Source organism: Patagioenas fasciata, chromosome 2 (assembly GCF_037038585.1).
Source record: "Patagioenas fasciata isolate bPatFas1 chromosome 2, bPatFas1.hap1, whole genome shotgun sequence".
Lineage (NCBI taxonomy): Eukaryota > Metazoa > Chordata > Aves > Columbiformes > Columbidae > Patagioenas > Patagioenas fasciata.
This window is the reverse complement of record NC_092521.1, coordinates 66,216,957-66,243,353: the sequence shown is the minus strand read 5'-3', so window position 1 is coordinate 66,243,353 and position 26,397 is coordinate 66,216,957. Positions and strand designations below refer to the sequence as shown.

Genomic DNA, 26,397 nt, shown 5'->3' with positions numbered 1-26,397 from the left:
AGGTTTCCAAATATGCAAGTGAGGATCCAGCCACTGGTCTCACACACGAAGCATGACTGTCTCTCTAGGTCATGGTTCATATTTCTGGCTGCTACGTGCTTGTGACTTGTGACCTTTTTCTCTTACATCCTGTTGTTCTTGCTTAAATCAAAGTTACTTAGATCTAGAACCAAGAGATTGGTGATAGCTTTTTCTGTACCTACCCACAAGAAAACAAGAAAACATTTTTACATCTTGTACTGAAAAGCAATTAGTAAGAGCATTTGACCTGAATTGCTAGCTCCCATTGACCTGTAACAGCTATTGCAGAAGAAGCAATGGTGTAAAAGAAGGTGAAGAGACAAAAACTGTAAGTTTAAGTAGTCTTTTTTTTAAATAGTTTTGTACTGAGTTTCTTAAAATTTAAGGGGTTAAAGATTTATGGTCAAATATATAAAGTACTTTATTTTCATAATTTTGCTAACTAGTTCTGCTAAACTTGTGACATAGACTATGATTCTGCTCCATTCAATCTTTCTTTTCTTCCTGGCATTCTGTCCTTTAAATTTCCAGTGAATGCTGTAACTAGCAAGGGGTTGGTAGCAATTGCTTAGATACATGTGCACTGAGATACATACTCACTTCAAGTAAGATTTAAATCCCCTCCTCAGTTTAATCACTTTAGTTTTGACTTTTAAATATGTCACAATTGAAGTTTGTGAGACAATTGACTTTTATAGATACCTTGTAGTAGTACTTTGCTAACAGTTTCAGGGCAAAGCCCTGAAGTATTTTGAAGTATTTTTTTCTTGCGATTGTTTTTGGCATTTCCTGGTTGCAGAATTCCTCTTACTTTCCTACTCCAAACAAACCTCAGCTTTCTTTACTCATACATCTACAATTTTAACATCTTAGACAAAAAGCAAAACATAATGCTAGAACAGGGAGACAAATACCCCTCATATTTGAAACACTAGATTTTTTTCAAGTTTTTATTCCAGTTGTAATGAAAAAATGAGGACATTAGTTTTGTACAGTGGTTTTTCAGAGTTTTGTGAATCCACAGAGTTTATTTAATATAGTCTCTTAAGCCCAACCAATTGTAAAGTCTCTACAGTTCTTTACTGTCATGCTGCAATACAGTGATATGTGAGAAAAAAAAAAATAATATCTCTGCTTTTCTAGTTTTAATCAGCTTTTCAAGGATTTTTGTTTTCTATTATATTTTGTTCCTACAGGCATAAATCCTGTCCTCTTGTAACAAGTTAATGTTCAAACTAAAATTATCATTTCTATATGCTATCAATTTTCTGGTCAGAACAGACTCTTTCAAACTATGATTGTTTTGTCAAACTGTTTCTCTCAGTAACTAAAATAACAGTTTCGATTCTGGAAACTCTTAGATGGGTGTATTTAATGTTATGCACAAAAACAAAGCTATGCTTGTGTGATCTGGCTGTGCTTTGCCAGGCAACTATATTCCAGAGCTGTCTATCAGGTGTATTATGTAACTGCTCTATATTAATTATTAAATCCTTTTTTTATTTAGAGTAATTATGATTTAATAGCTGTAGTTTTCCATGGGTGATTTTTTTCTCTTAATACAGCCTCTTTTCTGTAGCTATTCAAACTCCAGATGAAGAAATAAAAAGAAAAATAAATCAGAATTTAAAATTAACTAGCACAACAATGAAGTATACTGTATTTTAAGAAAATTTTGAAGCAATCATTAAAGATAAAATCAGGGACTATCACTTCAAAACTCTTCATTGTATCTTAATCACTTCTCTACATCATTTTCTTTTCTCTCAGTAGAATATATGTTATTCCTAATTAATAATAAGAGGAGATTACTGTTGACTCTTTTTCCTCCTTTCTGTTTTCTCCAGTGGATTAGTAGTACACACAGATTATTCAAAACAGGTTAAAGCAAGCACAGATTCACTGAAATAGCAAGAAAACTTATGTATTTCTCTGGAACTTTGATTTTTAACAAGTTCCAGTTGGAGTATATTTCTTTCCTCTTGAATGCAACATCAGCTTACAAGTTTAAAACAAACAAACAAACACACACACACAAACTCAAAGTAGTTTCCTAAATGAGGTTCTTTTGCAAATGTTATTGGTCTTCTTCCCTGTAAGTTTAGTGGTGGTAAATATTGAAGTTCAAGACTAGAATGCATCCTACTAAAATGTACTGGTAGTAAATGAAGGAAGCCAAACAGCTCTACCGACATGAGAAATGCATATCAGGGTGGAGGAGGGCAAATTCTAATTTGACTATTATCATCATCTTACATTTCAAAACCGTTTTGGCCTCATCCTGACATACAATGCACATACATTAAAAAAAAAAAAAAAAGAAAAAAAGGGTGTCAAATGGAAATTCATAAAGTGAAAAGTATCGTAGCAGGTGCCTATTGGGCTAGGTTGGTACCCAGAACCTTTCAAATGCTGTTTTTTAAAACCCCACATCTTCTTTTGTAGATCAGCAGTGAGTGGATCCCTCTCCTGGATTTGTCTCTTAAAGCCTGAGCTTTAAGAACTGAGCAGGACATGGGCACTTTTTCTATTTCACACAGAGAATTGATGTCTTCCAGACCCTCAGACCATGGGGCTGTACAGCCTCACCCCTGCACCCCTCAGCCAGAGCCCCAGGCTTTGGGTTCCTCACTTGTGTGCTTATGGTCTCACAACACCCCTCCTGCTGGTGGGTCCCCCAAACTTGCACTTCTCAGGTAGCCTCTTGGGGGTCAAAAAGACAGGCAGTGGTTGGCGACCGCCTGGGGCATAGCGACCACGAAATAATAGAATTTTCAATAGTTAGAGATGCAAGGAGAGCCACCAATAAAACCTCTACACTGGACTTCCGGAGGGCAGATTTTTGCCTATTCAGAAGTCTAGTTCAGAGCATACCCTGGGAAACAATGCTTAAAAACAAGGGGGCCCAGGAGGGTTGGACATACTTCAAGCGGGAGGTTTTGAGGGCACAGGATCAGGCTATACCAGTGCGCCGAAAGGCTAGCCGACAGGGAAGACAACCGGCTTGGCTAAACAGGGAGATTTTGAAGGAAATCAGAAATAAAAAGAGAGTTTACAGACTGTGGAAAAAAGGGCTGGCTACCTATGAAGAATTTAGGAAAATAGCTAGATCGTGCAGGAAAAAAATCAGGGAAACAAAAGTGCAGTTTGAAGTTAATTTGGCCAATTCTGTTAGGGATAATAAAAAGTCCTTCTTTAAATATGTTAATAACAAAAGGAGGGGCAAGGAAAACCTCCATTCTCTACTGGACTTTGAGGGAAATATAGTTAACAAAGATGAGGAGAAAGCTGAGGTACTTAATACCTACTTTGCCTCAATATTTACCAGTCAAACAGATGGCCCTCAGGATAACTGGCCTCTGGAGATGGTTGACAGGAATAGGAAGCCAAATAGTCCCCTTGTATTCCAAGAGGAAATAGTTGGTGGCTTACTGAGCCATCTGGATCCTCATAAGTCTATGGGACCAGACGGGATCCATCCTAGGGTGATGAGGGAGCTAGCAGAAGAGCTCGCCAAGCCGCTCTCCATCATCTTCCAACAGTCTTGGCTCACTGGGGAGGTCCCAAATGATTGGAAACTGGCAAATGTTACCCCAATCCACAAAAAGGGCTGCAAAGCTGACCCTGGCAACTACAGGCCTGTCAGCCTGACCTCGGTGCCTGGCAGGGTGATGGAGCAGATCATCCTGAATGCAATCACACAGCACCTCCAGGATGGACCAGGGATCAGACCCAGCCAGCATGGGTTTAGGAGGGGCAGGTCCTGTCTGACCAACCTGATTTCCTTTTATGATCAGGTGACCCACCTAGTGGATGAGGGGAAAGCTGTAGATGTGATCTATCTAGACTTCAGCAAAGCCTTTGACACTGTCTCCCATAATATACTCCTTCAAAAGCTGATAGCCCATGGCTTGGACAAGTGCACTCTCTGCTGGGTTAAGAACTGGCTGGAGGGCCGGGCCCAGAGAGTGCTGGTAAATGGGGCTGCATCTAGCTGGCGGCCAGTCACTAGTGGTGTCCCCCAGGGGTCAGTGTTGGGTCCAGTCCTGTTTAACATCTTTATTGATGATTTAGATGAGGGGATTGAGACCACCATCAGCAAATTTGCTGATGACACCAAGTTGGGGGGCAGTGTTGACCTGCTGGAAGGCAGGAGGGCTCTGCAAAGAGATCTGGATAGACTGGAAAAATGGGCTGATTCCAATGGGATGAAGTTCAACAAGGCCAAGTGCCGGGTCCTGCACTTTGGCCACAACAACCCCCTTCAGCGCTACAGGCTGGGCACAGAGTGGCTGGAGAGCAGCCAGACAGAAAGGGACCTGGGGGTACTGATTGACAGCAAGCTCAACATGAGCCAACAGTGTGCCCAGGTGGCCAAGAAGGCCAATGGTATCCTGGCCTGTATCAAAAATAGTGTGGTCAGCAGGACAAGGGAAGTGATCCTTCCCCTGTACTCTGCATTGGTGAGGCCACACCTGGAGTATTGTGTTCAGTTCTGGGCCCCTCAGTTCAGGAGGGATATTGAGGTGCTGGAGCGGGTCCAGAGAAGAGCAACAAGACTGGTGAAGGGACTTGAGCACATGACCTATGGTGAGAGGCTGAGGGAGCTGGGGTTGTTCAGCCTGGAGAGGAGGAGGCTTAGAGGTGACCTCATTGCTCTCTATAACTACCTGAAGGGAAGTTATAGTCAGGTGGGAACTGGTCTCTTCTCCCAGGCAGTTAGCAATAGGACAAGGGGACATGGGCTTAAACTCTGCCAGGGGAAGTTTAGGCTGGATATTAGGAAGAAGTTCTTTACGGAAAGAGTGATCAGGCATTGGAATGGCCTGCCTAGGGAGGTGGTGGACTCACCGTCCCTGGAGGTTTTTAAACTGAGATTGGACATGGCTCTTAGTGCCATGATCTAGTAAATGGGCTGAAGTTGGACCAAGGGTTGGACTTGATGATCTCTGAGGTCTTTTCCAACCTAGCCAATTCTGTGATTCTGTGATTCTGTGAAGAAACAAATACCGCTGAGAGGAATTTCTCAGCAGCCACTTCTGTTTGTAGAAACACCCCAAGTAGCACTCCCAAACAGACTTTTCTCACCCTCTGAATCATGCAGTTTATGGGTTGGGTGCGCATCCTGGGGTTGTGTAACATTTCTTGTTTCTCGCTCCCTGGTTTGTCCTCCCTAAATGTAGTGATGACGAGCCTGTCCGTGATGGGGAGTGTAACTCCCTGAGGGCAGGGAAATGCAATCTGTCATCCCATGTGGCTCCAAGCCTCCAGCCAGGCTACTGCATGGGGAGCTGATTGTCATGGGAGGGCCAGAGCTTGAATGGTTCAGTGTCTGTGGGTTTTGACGGCTCTTTGAGTGACAGCTTTCTTGTTCCCCTCAGCAGTGGAAGCTGGAAGAGTGATCTGGGGGAGTATCACTACTTGGGTGCCTTTATAGTCTCCCCTATATCCCTTTGAGAGGTTACTTGCAGATGTGGGTTATTATACAAGTGAGCTCTTTGTTGCTCTAATTTTTTTTCAAGAATGCATCCCCTACTCTTCCTGAATAAAGTATCTAGAATAAACCAGCTTGGCTGAGTCAAAAGTTGCTTTTTCTTTTTGTACAGGAAAAAACCCTGACAGTTACTGCACAAATTACAAGACAAAAAAGAGCGTAGAGTTTGCAGCTTTGTATAAATGTGCTCAGCGCTGCCTCAGCTATCTTATTTTGTATCTTAGGATGAGGGCAGTGGGAATTCTGCCTTTGGCTTTGACTCTGAATCGTGAAGAAGATATTCAAAGCTCTTTATGTGCTACAGTGTTTTCACAGGCCACCTGGTGTAATGGCAAGAGTTGATATTCAAGGACTTAGTGAGTAGTTCAGATCCAACACTTGTAATATGCACAACAGCTGCTGCTCTCCTCCCATCTCAGGCGTGGTAATTGTAAAACTCCAACCTCTAAATAATGCACTCTTAACTATAAAGAAGTTTAAGGATGCAGTATGTAAGGAAGCAGCCAGAGCATCTCGTTTTCTGACCTCTCGGCTGGAGCAGACCAGGCACAGCATCTTGCAAGGGGCTGCTCAGGGTGTGCTGAGCCTTTTCCGGGAAGGGGAAGCACAACCCTGACACATGGCCAGGGAAGGCCCTCAGCATGTAGTCATAGGTATGCATCCAAATGTGCAATAATGGAGGCTTTGTTTTGTTCTTGCCTCCTGAGAGCCTACCAGAAAGCACAGACTGCCTTGCTAAGCAACACTTCTTCACATCTATGCGATAGCTAGCGTGCTGCTTTGCTCCTGTCCTCTGGCCCAGCAGGCATCTTCTGTCATGGAGGATATTTTTATTTCTGTCATGTTATGCATTTAAGTTTGGTTATCATATAAATTAGGAAGGACCACCCAGCTCTCACAAGGAGGACCGCATCATACAGCTTGTTCTGTATGTCTGAGCACCTCCCCAAAAACACGGTGGCAGAGGCTTGGCGGCACTGTTCAAGTCAGCTCAAACTGTCCTCAGACTGGGGCTACTGTCAATGGTTGTGCTGTCTGTCACCACACTGACAAGAGCTGGCTGAAGTCATTGCTAGACCGCTATCCATCATTTTTGCCAAGTCTTGGGAAACGGGAGAGGTGCCCGAGGATTGGAGGAAAGCAAATGTCACTCCAGTCTTTAAAAAGGGCAAGAAGGAGGACCCGGGTAATTATAGACCGGTCAGCCTCACCTCTGTCCCTGGGAAAGTAATGGAACAGCTTATCCTTGGTGCCATCTCAAGGCACATCAGGGATAAGAGGGTCATTAGGGGCAGTCAGCATGGCTTTACCAAGGGTAAGTCATGCTTGACCAACCTCATAGCCTTTTATGAGAATGTAACAAGGTGGATGGATGATGGCAGAGCGGTGGATGTGGTCTACCTTGACTTCAGTAAAGCCTTTGACACAGTCCCTCACAGCATCCTCACAGCTAAATTGAGGAGGTGTGGTCTCGACAATAGAGTAGTGAGGTGGGTTGCAAACTGGCTTAAAGAGAGAAGCCAGAGAGTGGTGGTCAATGGTGCGGAGTCCAGTTGGAGGCCAGTATCTAGTGGAGTGCCTCAGGGGTCAGTACTGGGGCCAATATTATTCAATATATTCATTAATGATTTAGACGAGGGAATTGAGTGTACTATCAGCAAGTTTGCTGATGACACTAAGCTGGGAGGAGTGGCTGACACACCAGAAGGCTGTGCCGCCATCCAGCGGGACCTGGACAGGCTGGAGAGTTGGGCGGGGGATAATCTGATGGAATTTAACAAGGGAAAGTGTAGAGTCCTGCATCTGGGCAGGAACAATCCCAAGTTCCAGTATAGGTTGGGGCATGACCTATTAGAGAGCAGTGTAGGGGAAAGGGACCTGGGGGTCCTGGTGGACAACAGGATGACCATGAGCCAGCACTGTGCCCTTGTGGCCAGGAAGGCTAATGGCATCCTTGGGTGTATTACAAGGGGGGTGGTGAGTAGATCGAGAGAGGTCCTCCTTCCCCTCTACTCCGCCCTGGTGAGACCCCATCTGGAATATTGTGTTCAGTTCTGGGCCCCTCAGTTCAAGAAGGACAGGGAACTGCTGGAGAGGGTCCAGCGTAGGGCAACAAAGATGATTAAGGGAGTGGAGCACCTCCCTTATGAAGAAAGGCTGAGGGAGCTGGGGCTCTTTAGTTTGGAGAAGAGGAGACTGAGGGGTGACCTTATTAATGTTTATAAATATATAAAGGGTGAGTGCCATGAGGATGGAGTCAGGCTCTTCTCAGTGGCAAACAATGATAGGACAAGGGGCAATGGGATCAAGCTGGAACACAAGAGGTTCCACTTAAATTTGAGAAAGAACTTCTTCTCAGTGAGGGTAACAGAGCACTGGAACAGGCTACCCAGGGAGGTTGTGGAGTCTCCTTCCCTGGAGACATTCAAAGCCCGCCTGGACACATTCCTGTGCGACCTCACCTAGGCGTTCCTGCTCCAGCAGGGGGATTGGACTAGATGATCTTTTGAGGTCCCTTCCAATCCCAAACATACTGTGATACTGTGTGATATGAAAGCATTATGTAAATGAAATGAAAAGCCTCTGGTAAAGAGGTAAACATCCAAGGTTTTGTAAATAACTGGTTTGGGTTTTTTTAATTTGTCTTCTCAACTGCAAAAAATAAGTGATACTCGAGTTTAAGTTGAATATAAAATTTCAGATAAGTAATATGTTTAGGTAAGTGTAGTGAAACATTTCTTTTGAGCATCCATGAGAAAATCAAATTAAATGCTCAAATATTAAACATACAGGAGGAGGGAAATGTCACTCTGATCTTCTATCTGATTCAACCAGAATGTGCAGCTGGGCTGGAGTCAGGGTCATCCCGGTCTTCAGAACTGTCTTTCATGTCAAGACATCCCCTGGTCATGGCCAGTCACATCTTCTGTCAGGTTTGTATGGAAAGCCTAAATGCTGAGCCAGCAGATTAGGATTAAGCTACTGTCTTGGGTGTCATGCATTTTGTAGCTTCAGATGAACTTTAACTTGGTGAATCAGAACAGACTGACAGCAGTTCTATTCCCAGTCGTTTCTTCCCTAAATGACACTGCTTGGTGAATTTGATTTAAGTTCATGAGTAACCTTTGGGTTAACTAAAAAAAACATTCTCTGGTAATGTGATAATGATTCAAATATTTCTTTTGCCAGACTCTCCTGATAGTGCACACTGTGCCTACTCAGACTCAGTTTCCAGAGCACCAGCAAGATAATAATTGCATTTGTTCCCCTTGGATAAGAGATCTGGAAACACTGCTTCCCTGTCATCTTGGGTTTCTTTGGAAGTGTCATGAACTGTCAAAATGGATACACTGCCATCCTATGTTTTACTGGCCCTTATCTTTGAATTAGTGCAGTATCATGGTACATCTTGAATTGTGCCTCATGGTCTCTGATGCTTCAGCACTGTGAAATGGAGCTCAAGAGGCAACAAAACGTGGCCACGGCCTCTCTTACTGGCACCTCCACCTCCTGGCTTCAGTTGTTCCTCTCCCAGAGAGACTCTGACAGATGGAGCTGCTGCTGGGCCCTGGGCTGCTGCCAGGGGGACTTCTCTGCAGATCAGTGGCATTCACATCCAAACCTGTCACTGCCTGGATGGCCCTTCAAACCCAAAAATCTCCTGGGAGGTCTCCCGGGAAGCCAGCCCGACCCTGTGTGTCTACACAGGTTGATTTCCTAGCACGCCCGCTGTAGAAAACGGACTAGTGTATGAGAGTAAAGGTTCTTAAAGGCACACAACAATTAATAAAGTTCTGTTATTATTTGATAATTGGGAAAATTTCTTGTCATGTTGGCTGCCTGTAGTTTTACACATGCAGTGTTATTTCCCACTGTAAATTCTGAGCCAAGAAAACTCACTGGTTTTGGACTCTGCTAGAAAGAGGTGATTCCAAGTGATAAATGAATTCAATTCCAGTTTTTGTTTGTAGACCATGTTATGTATAGATAAATATTAATATTAAAAAAACCCTACATGTATGCTTACATTCTGATGTACTGTATGATTTCAAGGAATCATTTACTTTTGCAAGTGAGCTCTCAAAATTATGAGGATTTTCATTCTCTGAGAAGTTAATCAAATCATAAAAGAGGATGAACAATAGAATAGCAAATCCCTTAGCTCGCTTGAGATGTTGCAGTTGTTGCACACGCATATATCCTAAAATGGAATCATACCTTACCTGTTTGAATATCTGTTTGTATATGTTAACTTTCTTAATGGAGTTAAAGGTAATTCAAATTACTGACATATGTTATCAGTGGTTATAGAGCCTGATTGTGATTCTTAGTTAAGATTTTATGCTAGAAGTATGAAAACCAAAAAGGTGTGATCTCATATGCAATCTCATTTCAAACTATCAAGGAATTTATTAAGCATCTTAAGAAATACAAAGTTCTTTTTAGAGGAATTAATGTAAGCTCTATACACTTGTTTCATTACACCAGTCGTTATATTTCATAGATAATCTCCCTTCATTGTTGTATAATTGTTTATATCTTTCTCAGGTTCCTGAACCAAAGGTGTAAAATAATGATCTAAACAATTCAGATTTTAAGAAATAATTATTGTAAACTCAAAATGATTTTTTTTGTTTCATTTTATAGCTCTTTGATACCTAATATATCAATACCTAAGAAATTTAGGTATTAAATCCACATGAACAATATTACTAAACTTCTATGTCAAGCTACATGCCAGTCTAACAAGCAAAATGGAGACAGACATAAAATCAGGAAGATAAAAACAAAGGTTAAAAAGAATCTGTAAAATTAATTATAAATGAAGATGCTTGAACTTTTTATGGAAAAATCTTCTTGGACTATAAAACAACTTGACTTTTTATGAGTTCAGGATACTTGATGACATTTTATGAGCTGCTCACTTGCTTGCTTGCTATGGCCTGTTGACTAAATATCATTACTAACGTAGTGAAATAAGCCCAGGGTTAAGATTTCTTAGCTTTTATCCTGACTGCATACTCCTGACGTACACTGTTTGGCCTTTGTCTGGTTTAACCTTTCTGTCTTTTGCTTTATGGATGAATGAAAGCTAGTGAACCAGCAATTAAGAGTAATTATCATTTGCTATATTCACTGCTTTCATAATTCAGGATTTCCTGCATAGTGTGCACTGGAATCCAGGATTTCAGAAATAAAACACTAGACAAGAACTTGAGATGAAAGGAATAGTTACACAGGAGTTAAAAGATGAAGGGTAATATTTCTTGGGGCAAACCAGATTTTTAATTCTAATTACAAGGGTAAAAACTGTGGTAATTAAAATCCTTGCAAAGGTAACATATTTTTCTTCCTCAATTCATTCTTTTCTGGCAGCTTCTGCTGAAGAATAATCTTCTATCTGACCTGACATTTTCTTCCTTATTTGAACTGTGATTCTTAATCTCAGCATTTCTGTCTTTAAACAAAGGAATTGTTGCCTACAAGTGGATAGAAATTCATGAAAAAGGCTTTACTCATTCATTATTTATGAACTTCACTTGTGATTTTTTTTTTAATTTGAAAGCTTTCAACGTGTATTGGTTATTGCTGATATGCGATAAGGATGACTGAAAAGCTTCCTGGTCCTGTTTGACAAGGATATATTATGAAAGTTAAGATTACATTAATATGGTAAGAATTTCTACAGGATCCACAACAGGAAATGTTTCTGTATTTATTCTGAAGGAAATTATCTTTCCTGATGCTTGGTTTAATTCAGTGATGTAAGGGCATTTAAAACGGCATTTCCAGCCTATGTGGTAGACTGTATTTTGTGAAAGAGCTTTCAAAATGAGTGAGACTGTGGTAAGATGGGTTGGAAAAGACTTTGCAGGCAGGTTGCACAGGACTTACTGAAATACGGGACATGTTTTCAAATTTGCCATTAGTTTGCAGTCTCCATCTTAGGTATCTCACTGCTTGTGTTTGGCTCATCATCTTTCCTGGGACTTGCTCTCTGCATATCCTTGTGCACAGAATGTGTGACACATAAGCTCTTCAGGAGTCACTGCAGTAGGCAATAGAGGGAATGAGAAAGAAGAACTAAGGCCTGTCAGTGCCAAATGATTGCTAGGTGACTGACAGTTCAAAGTGCTAGAGGAAAACATTCACTCTTTAGAAGGGAATGTGACCAGAAGCCAAACTGGAGAAAGGCAGGTCTCAAGATACCGTAGCATAGTGTGTGCGTGCATCCTTCGGTCTGTCTCTGGACTGAACCTTGTCCATGAGTTGCCAATAGCTTATGAATGGTGAACTTCCAGATAGGTTAGTTGTGTCTTTGAAAGAGGGAGTACCCGTGAGGTGGAATTATTTTTTTGTTCATTTCTAGGAGATTGATTTGAAATTTCAGAATTAAAGCCTTTCCAAATTACAATGTCATTCTCTTCCTAAGGATCTTGAAGCATTTCAGGTGTGGATGGTCCCTGCTCAGTTTCACCTGTTGGTGGCCACTTGGGCGTTTTACAAAGTTCTTCTGAGATCTGATGAGTAAATATTCCCCATAGCTGCCAGCAGTCCTGTGGGGCTGTGATGCATGAATGAGGAACCATGTGCAAGAGCTAAATGTTTCTTTTGTAGGATAAGGTTTAATAATATTGCATTCTGGGATAGGCTTCTAAGTGCTGAATATGCAGCAAGACTTTTCTAATGTGCTAGGCATCTAATCACTCCCACCAAATCACAACGTTAAGCAAGAAGGGCAGCTGACAAAGAGTGGCAGAAGGGATTGTTAAACTGATGCCAAAGGAATGTTTTAAGGAAGTACAGTGATAATGTCCTGAGTATAGAAGCAGGAGCAGCTACACAAAAAAAAAAACCAAAACAAACCAACAACAAAAAAAACCCTAACAACTTTTCAAGAAGAAAGAGACATGGAGGTAGCCCTTTAGGCAGGAATATATTCTGAGGACAAATTAAGACCTGCATATTGAGTATACTTTCAGCTATAGGTTCTGTCATTTTTATGCTACTTCTAAGTTGAGAATAGCCTAAGTGTTCTGTAGATGAGTAACCTCAGTGACCCTTAGATTATCTGGAGAATAGTCCATAGTAAATCTATTACATTTACTTTAAAATATGTCGGAAAGTGAAAACTCATCACTTGCACGTTTTTGTTTTTGTAGTTTGCATGGAGTTCTAACTTTATAAAGAGCTGCAGTGACATAACAAAGTATTAGTAGTGTCAAGCTACAGTAAGCGATTTAGAGCTTTGAGGTCCTTAATTTTCACTTACAGCTGTGACGTTTGGGGATCACAGTAATGTTAGGGCAGAACTGTTTGTCTTTGCTATGATGGTTTAGGCATATTTGTTTTACATTGGAATAACCAACTGGATGTGTAGGAAAACATGAGTCCATTCTCCTACCAATATATATCTTTTTTTTTTAACTTCGTAGGACAATGCATTATTTCAGAGTGTCCTTACTATTATAAGCATAAATGCTACTGGTGATTATACTGGGGTGAACATTTTTATATTGGCTTAACTGCATCACCACTAGGATTGTTTGTACCATTTCAGTAGACTAATATACTTGAAGGTGCTGCAAGCTTTAGATATAGACAAAGTTTTAGCGTCATTAGGAGTTAGCCAGCATTCTCTACATAGAGAAAAACAAAGGAAATCATCTGTTCCATCTCTTTTGCATTGCAAGTGCTTTCTCTCATCTGTAAACATCTCTCGGTAGAAACTATCTTCATGATATGTGAATAAGTACACTTATAAAAATGTAGTGAAAATGGAAATTATGACATATAGTGAAAGGAACTGAAACTAAACATAGTCTCATCTGGAAATTCTCAGTCTAAGTGGGTAACAGCCGTACTGTTTTGATTTGGTAAGTTCATTTTATTGTTTTTGCTTTCATTCAACAAGAACATGTAACTACCTCATATGCAATTAAAAAATCTGTTGTATTAACTTTATGAAAAGTGGCACAATTAATTAAGCAGTAATGTGTCAATTTGTCAGGAGTTGCTTAAAATTCTGTAATAAATAATGTAGAGGTAACCATTTTAATTCACCTTTAAGAGTAGTTCAGTTCTTTGTTAGCAAAAGGCTTTCATCTTGGCAATATAAGTAATCTGTTATGTGACAATTAATAACAGGGATTAGTTGTTTATAATTCTGTTAGCCATAATTTTCAGTCACATATTTCTGGTCTGGTTTTCTTTGAGTTGGTTAATTTCCATACTTTTCTCTTCCTGTGTGAAAGAACAGCTGCAGAGTGAAGTTCTAAAATGCTACTGCTTCTGTCATGGTATTAGCAAGCTTTGTCTCCCAAAACAAGTAGATTTTCCATCATATTTTTCTTCTGGATTTTAACCTGAGAAGGAAGGTTTCAATACAATCTCTCTATCATGAGTATGGAAAGATCAAGTTAAAAATAATGAAAGCACTACAGAAAGAAGCCAACATCATATTCTGAATATTGTGCAAAGCACTTTGTTGGTATTCTCATTTGAAGGAGATCCATTTCCCCCTGTCCTTCTGTTGTTGAACATACAGAGATTTTGACAGATATGCGCTGTATCATACAAACAATATACTGACTTGAATAATTCAGAATTTCCAAAGGGAACTCAAGGTAATGGCATATAGAAAAGCAGAGCCTGCAGTCCCATCCTTAGCTATAGTACTGCCTCTTTGCTTGCTTTAATTAATATCTGGAGGTGACTCTGTCACTGAAGAGCACTTGTGCTTGGGAAACTGAAAAACCAACAAAAGGACAAAAGATCACAAAGACTGTTTGTGTCTCCCTTGCAGCACCCCTATCGTCGGACTGTGAAATGGATAGTACATCCTTCCTCTCAATAAAAATATAATGTATTTCCCTCATAGACTACTTTCCACAGTTGTAACTACTTTGAGATATCAAATATCTGTATGTCTTTTCTTGACTTTGATAAACGTTGGCATGTGCTCTATGAACTGTCCTTTCCTATTTGTAAAGGGTGAGACGTTGAAAATGTGGTTCCTAGTCACTACATGCTTTTTTCCACACAGTCTTGCGTTTCTAAGTCTAAAAAAAGTTTCACTCTTCAGCTCAGTCTGCCATGGAGGTTTGTTTCTCTCAATGAGCTCCATTCCTATGAGGACCAGCTCCTAGTACCCAGGCTAGCTAGTGGTAGGTTACCTCATCCGTATTAGACTACACTGTGCTTGCCATCATAGGCACATTCTCAGTGTTACTTCATCTGCCAAGGAAGCCATGTAAGGGTTCATAAATACTGAAAAGGAATGGCATTGTATGTCACGTGAAGCAATCACAGTTGAAGTACCTAAATCAGTTCTTAGTTGCAGTACCTAAATCAACTAAACCACAAATGTTCTCTTTTGTCTGTGCTTCACGACCTACTATGTGCCTCTCACACCTACTATAGTCCCAGTAAGCGCTCCATACCCAAAAATTTGTTGAGTGGTTACTCTTTTCCCTTGGTTGTTCATCAGAGCTATCAGTTCTTAGCCTGTGGCTGTAAAATTGTGGCTAGACCAGCACCAAGGAACGTGTCTTCCCCATTTGGGTAAGTAGATGCTGTGGACTATCTGGCATCTAATGTGCAAATTGTATGTCAATACACATACTAGCATTTGTCTTTCTTCTCTCTAGATGGTGTTTTCATGTTTTAGATATACAGGTAAAATCTGTCACGCTACAAACACAGATGGAAGTGAAGTGATTTGATTTTTAGCAGTAAACATTTTAGCTTTTAGATGACTACTGGGAAGATTTTATTGTTTAAGACTGTCAACGATTTATGCATATATCTATTTCACAGAGAATTTTCAGCCAGCAACAGAAAGTATAAGCTTATATTTACTCCCAAGGGTCTGTAATGCTGTGTGGATGGGCTTTGTGAAACTGCTACTGGACACTAGGGGATTGGGCTTTTATTCCAAACTAGTTTTAGAGCCTCACAAGCGAATCGTGCTCATGTGAAAGGCAAATCAGTTTTTAGCACAGCAAACTCCAGCTTTTGATGTGGGTATAGCAAATGTGTGTCTCTGCCAGATTTGCAGCCCAGTTTGCAATTCTGTGTAAACAATTTTAACAATAAGAAGGGGGGTTTATGTAAGGAAAACTTTTGCCTTCTGTGAGCTCCAGATTAGTATTAATCAGCTGTAGATTTTGCTAAAATGGAGCTAGCTGCTCTATTCAGCAGAGCTGAACAGGCGCAATCACTTTGAGTAGAAAGGAGAAAAGGTTAATGTGGATCTGTTGGATGAAACAGAGTCTTTTCAAATTTGCCATCTAGTTCAAGATCATCAGCTTCCCAAATCAGTGTCACAAATAGGGTCACGAGCTCAGAATTTAAATATAAATTGGGTTGTGCTTGCCCAGACATAGAGTCCGGAAAGGAAATTTTTGACTCTGCTGAGCCAGCTTATCAAAGAAAAGTTTAGCCAACACGTCTGTGGATTATAAATCTCTCATCTTTGGTGTGAAAGTGATAATTTAGTAAGTTCCAGCACTTCTAAAATATACCAAAACCCGAACAGAAACAGCAGAAATTAACTGATGCCAGATGTTATCAGAAGGATGGGACAAGCATGTGCTGGAGTTCCACCTGCAGTGGCCAAACAAATTAAATTCCTATATCTGCACTACTCTAGTCCATTAGGTACAAAAAGACTGTATATGTGACAATAGTCCCAAAATAGCAGATGAGAGCAAGAGTAACGTTTTAGCTCAAGTGCATGTTGGCTTTAATTACATAACATGGTATGTTTTGCAGTCAGGGTACTAATGAGTTGCTTATTCCCAGTCAGAATAAGAGATTAGATTCCCAGTGTATCTCTTAACTAGCGAGACTACTCCATACTGGCTGGAGCCTGCTGCTATGACTCCCCTGGGAAATACTTCACTAAGCAAGGTGTCCTAGTTGTTCAAATGAGAGTGGAATGTGTGATTTAGCCATGTCTGTTCTCCCAGCAAAATGTCCTGCATGGTGTGAGACACTAAGGAAATGTGAGATTTTTAACCTGGAGATGTCTGTGCCCCGTAACAACAATTCCTTAATCATGTAAATTAATTCCTAAGAACACTTTGCGTTTCTTTAAAGAATCGGAAATATTTCTTTTGATGACGTGCTGTCTGACATTCTGCTTTAATAATTCATGCACTTCAGGCACATTTCTTTTCCTTTTGACGTACTGTCAAAAAAGAAGGCAAAATCAGTTGAACAATTGAGAATGTGTGAACTGCCATAAACAATCACTCGTGTTTGTTTCTCTGCAGAAAGAAAGGAAGTGAAGGTGGGAGAGTACAATGCTGTGGCTGACACCCTGGAAATAATCAACAACAGCATCAGGTTCCAAGGTAGGAGAAAAAACTGGAAAGAGGTACAGCAATGACATGGATGGCTGTATGTAGTTTGTAAGACTGCATGCTGTTAAAAAGCTGTACTAGGATTTTTAATATCAAAAAACTATGATACTGTATAAACAAGGGAACTGAGCTGTGCTTAAAAAAAATAGAAGGAGAATTCTGAGCAGAAATTTGCAGTGTTTTGGTATCATATACTTGTTTTTCATTCCAATGACCAGGATAAATTCAAATTCATGTATATACATAAATGTTCTTTGATACTTCAACAAGATGAAGATATGCCTTCTATTTCATTTCTACTGATCAATAATGTTCTAATTTCATCCCCATTTCCCACTCTCCCAGCTTATCTCACCTGGTTGATGCTCTTGTGTGGTGTGTTTGCACAAAGAAGAAGGAGGTGGTGGTTTTTCTTTGGGAGGTATCTGTTGGGCAGTTAGAAAATGGGATTTCAAAATACCAAGGCTAGCTTTAATGTGGCCCATCTGAATCAGGGCCAGAGAGGGTGTTCAGCCCAGCAGCACTCCCAAGGTCCACAGCAGGCAAATAGCCTGTGTTGCTGTATCTTTTTTCAATTCTTTATCCCATGCTGCTCCAAAGTTAACATGGAGACTTCCTTTGCCCTCACAGCAGTTGGAGCGTGAGTATACCCACAGCTTTCTGAGCATATCTATGATCAATGCAGACATATGTCTGCTCAAATTAGTTTTAAGTGTTGTTGAATATAGGCATATATGTTATTTTTAAAGCTAATAATTAAGATTTAATCTTAAGCTTGGCTACAGTGCAATTCATTAATGGAAAGTAAAGTTGTCTTCAATGAGATCTCTGTGGCTTCCCCTGGGAGGAGTGGATGACTTTAAGCTGCTGCATCCTGTTCCCTACTACACCTGTCTCCAGTGACCCAGCACCCAAGGTTTGCATGAGCACAGCCATGTGCTCTTCTCACATCTGTCTGGAAGATGAGGCTTTGGAAATTAGGAGTGCAGAATCTGTCCCATTTGCTGAAGTCTGGGTCCCAGCAGATTATTTTTGCTGCAAGGAGGAACTGATGATGTGGTTGAATGCTAGTTCAGTACCACTGATTTCCAGAGAACATATGCAGGATAAAGCAAGTAACAGGAGACGGGTTTTGTTCGTAACTCCATGCCTCTATGGACAGTAGATGATAAGAAAAATTCTCTCTTCAGACATTTTTGAGGATCATACTCCTAGTTCTTATTCTGATCACATCTGGTGTTTCTTCCACCCATAGCCTGTCATATATTTGTCTTAAGATGCATTATGTGACTTAGAGTGAACCTTCTCCATTTACCTACCTTAAATCTTCATTCAAGCAGTCATATATTCCATGTGGAGGACAGAGTTGTTATGTCTTCTGGGTAGTATAAAAGACTTAGTAATTTCAAGTGTTTGAAATGGGGAGTAGAAAATACAGCCCCATTTAACCCCTTGCCTAAAATTGCACAGAAGGGAACAATAATTCATTAGAATTGAATGGCCGTTGCACAAATAAGATATTACATGTAGAATCACTGGTTGTTTATATTTAATAAATGCAAATCATTAATATACTGTATATATTTTTGATACAGTAAGGTGTTGGGTTTTTTTCTTTAGTATTAGGTTTTTTAATGCAGGCATGTGCTTTATTGTATATTTAGCTTGTTACTTCTTGCCTAATTTTGTGAAGTATCATGCACTGTAAACACAGGCTCTGAGGTGAGAAAGGGAAAATATTAAAATCTCAGGTATTTTCTCCAATACCAAATCAGCAAATGGTCCCTTGACTACCACTTTATTGTGACCACCTGAAAGGAAATTTTTTAGCAGAAATGACAGGCATAAAGACCAAAGGATAGCAGATTTCCATTGTCTCAATTGGTTTGGCATAACTGGTAGGGATGAAGCTATTTTATTTTATAAATCCTTGAAAAGCAGAAGAGTTGATGTGAAATTGAGCTATGGCAGCCACTAGGTCAGCTCCTTACTTACAGCTCTCTGATCAGCGGGTGCACAGAGCTCTACCTCTGCAGCCACGGTGTGGAACGAAGCTGCTCAGCCCCATGGGGTTGTCCTTGCAGCCCCATGGAGAGCTGGTGTGAAAGGACAGGCCCAGGCACTGCAGGGCACAGAAGTCCCTTCATGAAGGAAGTCAATGCAAAAGACCTTTTGCCAATCCCCTGCACCAAGATAGTGTAGGAAGCAGGTAAAACAGAGTGTGGGAAGTAAGGGATGCAGAGCTTTGTTGCAGTTGTTGGAAAGTAATTCTCCTCATTAAACCAAAAAGCCTTTAATTAGTGAGAGCTGACTGTAAATCAAGTACGTGGCTTTAAATATTGTTTTTAAATTCAGACATTCAAGTCCACATCTGTAAGGATTCACAAAGTGGGTCTGTCCTTTTGTTCCATTCTGTAGAGTCCTGAGGGCACCAGGAGCTCTGCCTCCCACCCCTTCCGGGGCTTCCCCCATCCTGCCCACAGCCCAGGACCCCGTTTCAGACCCCAGGGCTGTCAGTCCCTGCCCCAGTGATGCCACACCTAGAGAGGCTGTTTGAATTTTCCCTGGTAATATTGACAGTATGCAGAGGAACGATGCTCTCTGTTTTCTTCTTATTGCTCTGTCACTTGTTTCAGGAAAGCATAACCTCCTGGTAAAATTTAGAGTCATGGTATGCATTTTAGTGTTTATTTGTACTTTAAAATGAGGATAGTTAGTATATATTTCATGGGGTTCTGCATTAGGGTTTTGGTGTGTTTGTTCTTCCAAAGAAGATATTTATGTGTTCCAGAAATGCAAACCATCTTGTCAATCAATGCGACTAACATATGTCTATCAAAGTCAATGTTTTCATCAGCTACTGATGCTGTTCACAGTTGCTAAATCAAGGTATAATACTTAGGAGAGGCAAATTTTCTTACAGAAATTCTTTAGCCTTTTTTCCTTCTGGTGATTCTAGGACTTGAGCCTCCAAAGGACAAAACAATTATACAAGAGGAACTACGCAAGATCTCTCTGCCTCTCTACAGCATTCTCTCTGCCCTCACCATCCTAGGAATGATAATGGCCAGTGCTTTCTTGTTCTTTAACATCAAAAACAGAAATCAGAAGTAAGACATTCAGGTTACTTCTATCACTACATCTTTTGTATTTGAATGTCATGTTTGTAGATTCTGTCATCTATCTATATATATATATAAAAAGAAAATGTTAAAACTGTGGAAAGATGATATTTTAGAACTATTTAATTGAAATCACCCTGTAATATATTCACATTAGAACAGATTGTCTATCTGTTAAGACAGTTTCTTTTATACTATCTAGAAAGTGTAATTTTTTATTCATGTTTGAATGTCTACTATTAACATTAACCCTAGCTAATTAATCCATCAGTTAAATAGAAGGTCTTTTTACTAAACATTCAAAAACCTGAAACAATGCTAGACTTCATAAAACAGCAAATAGTGTGCATGCCTATAGGTGGTGTAGAGTTCTACAGGAAGGGATGTCTGTTTGCCGGGTTACAAAAAACTCTTCTTTATTGCTATAATAGCCTAGCAGTAGTGTTTTCCTGTTTAATGCACTATCACCTTTTGTCCATAGACTAATAAAGATGTCCAGTCCCTACATGAACAACCTTATTATCCTTGGAGGGATGCTTTCTTATGCATCTATTTTTCTTTTTGGTCTTGATGGATCCTTTGTCTCCGAAAAGACATTTGAGACACTTTGCACAGTAAGTAATTCCATATATTCTAGTTGAAGATAGTCTTGCAGGAAGCTCTGTGAGAAATGCAAACAGAAAAGTTCAGTAGTTGGATGTCTCATTCCATTTCATCACTTATTCTCTTAGTTCTTTCCTGGGATGTTTTCTGGGACCAAATTCTGGAACATGCACAAAGCTATGTTATTATTATTACTGAAAGCTTCAAGTGCGTTGGGATTTGGCCTCAGAATAGAGGAATAAATGTGCTTTCTTATTTTGAAATTATATATATGAAGTTAATTATTAGAAGGTTGTGTTTGTAGCATGGCAGCTAGTATTATCTATGAAACTACTATATTTTCTTTACAGGTTCCATATGACTGCTGCTTGTCTGGGTCTTTGAGTAAAAAGACTGAGTAAAGTCTTTTTGGCTGAATCTCCAAAGATTTCTACTACTATTTCCACAATACACTATAAACTCACACAAGCCTGGATCCATGTAGAATATGTTCTAGTTAAATTAAAACAAACAACTCTGAGACCAAATTAAACGTGTCCACCTAGAAGCCTGCAATGTCTTAATTGCTTACTGTGACATGCGGCCTGACTTACAGAGGCCATTTCAAAGAAAGGGAAAGAATTTCACTGCAAAGGTATTCCTTCCAAAAACAATACAAACAGTATTTAAATGTATGAATTATTTTCTCCTCAAAAATTCTGAAGTCTATGCTTGGTGTATTGCCTAGGAATATCAGGAGTTATCTTCACTATGTTTCTGATCCTTCGTCAGGTCTCTAGAAAGATGCAGTTCACAGCACCTTTTTTTTGGGAGTCTGAATTTCTGGTGTCATCACTGGAGAGAGATAAACTTTACTTCCAGAGAATAATTCAAAGCATGAAAGTTGGATGCCTAAAGCTAGTTGGTGGATACACATCCCAATATCTAAACTTAAATCCTCCAGACTGACTAGAACAATTACAGAAGTGAAATATCATGTGACTTGTTCAGTTATTACATTTCAAAACGCTGGAGACCTCTTTAGTATGTGCCAAGATGCATTAGAAGATGTACTGTAGGTGAATATATAGGATTTTCTGTGCAAAGTCTTAGCTTCCTTAGTTGAGCCTGGACACAGCTGTATTTTAGACACCTAAACATTACCAGCCAAAGAAACAAGGAGAGAATATCCATTTTTCCTACAGGTAGAGTGCAAATTCTCTGTACAGCTAGTAGAAAGAGGTGCCTCAAAGACTTCAAAGGAAAATCCTGTTCACCTCTCCGAAACTAGTATACAACTCTGAATACATAGGGACCAACAGGAAGTGGAAGATGCCAGCATCCTTCTTTTTTTCTAGCAGTTATGCCTTTATTTGTGAAACAGCTTCTAATGGAGCAGAAGTGTTGTTGATGTCAATCCCCATTCTTTTCCTACCCTCTGTTGAAGAAGAAACTAGTGTCACGAGGTGCAAATTTTAGGTCCTGATGTCTGCTCAGCCTTGAGGGGATTGTATTCAGAGCTCAGGCCATTTGTACAAGTAGGCTACAGCCCTCCTGTTGAAGCAGCCAAGCACTGCTGAACAGAAGGAAAGAAAATGGGAACCAGAGGTACTTATCAGCACGGAGCTGCTCTAGGGAACAGGTTTCCATCCAGATTTAGCTGTATAAAACTAAATTTAAGTCCCCCTTTAAATGAGAAACAGCTCAGTGTTACCTCTGAAAAATTAACCAGCATCTAAAATCTTGTGCCTCTGCACCAGAATATTTCTGCTGTTTGATTTTTTGCTTCTCAAAATGTAACCACTACTGTCATATTCTAAATGCAACAAAATTTAAGTGAGGGCTGCTTTGTTCTGTCTTATCTTGCATACATCTTCTTTTTTTCCATTTGTATCTGTCACATTTTGTTAAGTTTGTTTGTCTATCTGCCATAGAGGGAAAGGTCTGCACGGGCACTTGAATAAAATAACTACTTAAGTGATTGATAAAAGAAAGGGGTGGAGGAAAATAATGTGTTCTTAAAGCCAAACTTTGATTAAGAAATATCACCACATGCCTTAGGCAGAGATTTTTTTTTTTTTTTTAACATAGTTAAATGTTAAATATTATATCAACAGAGTACACTCTGTGAGATTTCTCCCCAGTCTTGACATTCCAGGTTTTCAGTTCACTACAGAGGCATTTCTGAATATATTTTCCTGCACCTGGCTACTGATTTATCTTATGAATCCCAGCTCTGTCAGCAATTAGTATTACACTCATAAATGCAAAAACCCTATCAGGATTTTTTTTTCTAACCTCCTGCTCATTAAAACAGTTCTTATAAAATCTCCTGCTCCAATTATATTTTCTTCAGTGGGATAGTTTATGCTTCTGTTAGAAATAATCTTTACATGGCCACCATTGACTGTGGCAATACACTCTCCGTGTATCTAGAAAACTCTGAATTAATGCCAGACAGTTCATAAATATGGGAGATAAACCCACTTTTCTGTTCAGTAACTCTTCTGTGTCACCTCCTTTCTCCCCAAAATAACCACTAAGTGCTGGGTACAGCCTGTGCATTTGGCTCCATGTCACGAACATCCATATTTCCATATGGGCAATATGCTTACAATATGCTTAGTGGTTTCATAAGGACTACTTACAGACACCAGTTCTTATAGGATCAGGCCAGTACAAAACTCTTGATTGTCCATTTCCCTGGAAAGACATGATTTTGATTACCCATTCTAACTACATTACTTATTAGTTTGAAATTCCCACTTTATGCACGACTGTGGCTTAGTCTTTAAAAGAATCAGCTACAATGGAGAGTGATCATAAAAAGCCATTGAGCCAAGAACATGTGGATATAACAACTATATCTCAGGCACAGAGAAGAGCCCCGTCAATGGAGATTTTTTTTTCGTGGGGAAGTAAAAATTTTGATTCAGCTTTTATAAGCACATACAAAACTAAAAAGCTGCCATTAGTGTTATCCCCTCTCTAAGCCAAGTAATCACCCTCTTTGTCTTCTATATTTCAAAAGCCCTTGAATCTCACCAGGATAGCAGTACATACACAACAGCAATATTATTTAATCAGCTATGTTATATATTGTTTCTGTTTAATTTTATGATAATTTTTTGACAACACTAACAGGAGGTCCTTAAATACTCTTTAACCTACCCACAAAATTCAGGAAAAATGGTTTCCAAATTGTAGGTATTACATTCCAAATCTGTTGTGCGTGTTTCCTTTACAGCACAGTGTTGGTAGTGTTGTTTGGAGAGTGAAGTGCTTTGCAGTCTCTGGCCTTTTTGATTTCTACATATGGCATATAATTTCACTGTAATATTCCAAAGACAATGAAACAGGATCCAAAATCACACCAACAACACTGAAAATTTCCAAGGCTTTCATTGATAAGTTGTACCACCATTTTCCACTCTGTAAAGCACTGTTTGTGGGAGCATGTGGTATAAGTCAATATGCTGAAACAGAACCAAGTGTCAAATGTATTTGAGAGTCAGAAAAGCACTTCAAACATATCGTCAAATAATTTGCTGAATAGGAGTATTATATACATTTTTTAAATTACATAGTGTTGACTCTGTGCTAGAGTGGGTAATTGGTTCCCAAACTCTTTTTTACCTTGGTATGCCCATTTTCTATGGAAAGGAAATAAAGTATATTGAAATACACAATAACTAATTTCCTAATGGTAAGCACTCATAAATGTAGCATTGCTTAGTTCCATGTCAGAATTTGAGGTTAAGTGTCATATTATAAGACTCCATTTACATAGAATTAAAACTATCCAAAGCGGTGAATTCTGAGAAAGTGGTCAGGTAGGACCATTAGATCGTGTCTTACTCAATAGCAACTTCATTGGTCGTACAGAAAAAGGAAAAGCAATGCAACATTTCATTAAATGCATATATATGCCAAAGCAAAAAGTGCTTCAGATATGAGGGAGAGAGAATGGGGACGTTCTATCTCTGTTTTTAATCTCAGAATTACCATGGTATCATACCAAAAAAGATTTTAGAAGTAAGGGTGTGAAACTGGATGTGATACCAACTGGGAAAATGCAAACAAGTGGAAAAATAATCGAAAGCATTCATTATATGGAAGAGAGACACTCAAAATTAGCAATGCCAGTGACATATCCTATGAATAGAGCTTAAGCTGACATACTAAATAGAGATACTTAAAATAGAGAGAATATTAGATATGATCACAATGTTTAGACTTCTGTAGTACATTCTACTGAGAATTTCATGCTTTACATTTAAGATGAGTAATGTCTTCGCAAGCTGGAACTGCTATGGGATGAAAGGTTACAATGGCCCTAAGGAGGAGCATAGTCTCTTCTCTGTTATGCATCTCCCTCAAGGAGGTAAATAAAATGATGTTCATATTCTCCGTATATATGGTTAAGGCTGAAAGAAGATTGTTTTAAGTAGTCCAGGTTGGAGCAAAATGCCCATAGTGTCCACCCAGAAAGCTCTGGTGTATTAGGTAATAGTAGAGTGAACAACTCTGCCTCTCCTCAGTCCTGGTAGTCCTGATGGGTAGGAGGACTTTCTCTTAGAGACTGTGCTGCATGGGATGATGGGAGGAACAAGAAAGGGGTAAATGACCTGTTTGGAACAGTTCAATGTAGTTCATCGTGTTCTGAGTAAGATCTGTTCTGGAGACAGCAGTTGTCTTCCAGTCTCCTTTACACTCCAGTCATGCGAGTCATGCAGTCACTAAAATTAAGCATGCTCTATCTTGTTTAGCTCATTAATTAGCGTAATTGATATGAATTGTCAAAACCAGGCAGATATTTTGTGACTCCTGGTGATCTCACTGAGCCCCGTCAGTGTTTTGCATTGGATAAAGTAAGGAGGGCACATGAAGATTTTTGCACACCCGTGGTGTTCGGCGATGCTTTTATCCTTCCCAGGATGTGCTCAGACTTTTGGATTTCAGTCAATTTCTGTCAGCCATGATGCAGGCATTTGGAAACAGGTTTTGTCAGAAAGAAGGAAGGAACCAAACAGTGGAGTGGGATAGCGACACAGAGAGAAGAGCAGAGATATCACTGATAAAGTCCAGCTACCTACTGCAGTGTGTGTGACTATCCAGACTTTGTATTTTCATCAATCAGACATCCTGAGAAAATGTACGTTCATGGCAACAATAGGTGTTATAGACCTTATCTTCTCAAAGGTGTACTTTAAAATGTGGCCTTTAAATGTATCCAGATCTTCAAAAGCAGTTAGTTTGTTTTTTTTTCAGCAGATATTATTCTTAATGATGGATCATGAACACTTCTGACTCCATGTTTTGCAACATTGTGAAAGGCAGGTTTTTTCTTTTTACTAATTTTTCACAGTCTTGTGTCTGCCCCACTGAGAGAACAGCTAGGCAAGTTGGAACTCCATGGTCCACATTGTACTTTTTCTTGGGGAACCCTGAACCTAGGCAAGGTGAGGAATGCAGGGTGGTGTAAGAGTGAGGAAATGTCCTGAAAACTACATCTAAGAGAGATTGAGAGACTGCAGTGAGGGGCGTGGAGGAAAAGCCAGGGATGAGAGATCATGGAACAGGTTCCTGGGGCTGGAGACAGGCTGCAGGGCGAGTGGGAAGCTGAGAAACTTGCTCAAACTCTGAAAGTCGTGGACCTGGCTGAGAGCAGCTCTGGGAGGAAGTACTTACCTTTAATGGTAAAACAGGGAGAGGGAGCAGATGTATCAACCTTCTGCCTGCTGTCTGTTTATTTCTGCTTTGTCTTCTCTTGTCACTCTGAGTTTTCTCTGTTTAACCATTTTTGGGA

The 26,397-nt window shown here is 39.9% G+C and overlaps 1 protein-coding gene across 2 annotated transcripts in view; it reads left to right on the top strand.

Annotated features, from left to right (window-relative positions):
* GABBR2 (gamma-aminobutyric acid type B receptor subunit 2) overlaps positions 1-26,397 on the top strand; it is a 490,383-nt gene that overhangs the window by 304,143 nt on the left and 159,843 nt on the right. For both annotated transcript variants that reach the window (XM_071804339.1, XM_065832356.2), the window contains 3 exons: positions 16,795-16,875; positions 19,844-19,994; positions 20,488-20,620. In XM_071804339.1, the coding sequence (XP_071660440.1) occupies positions 16,795-16,875; positions 19,844-19,994; positions 20,488-20,620 (365 nt within the window). The remainder of the gene's footprint in view (positions 1-16,794; positions 16,876-19,843; positions 19,995-20,487; positions 20,621-26,397) is intronic.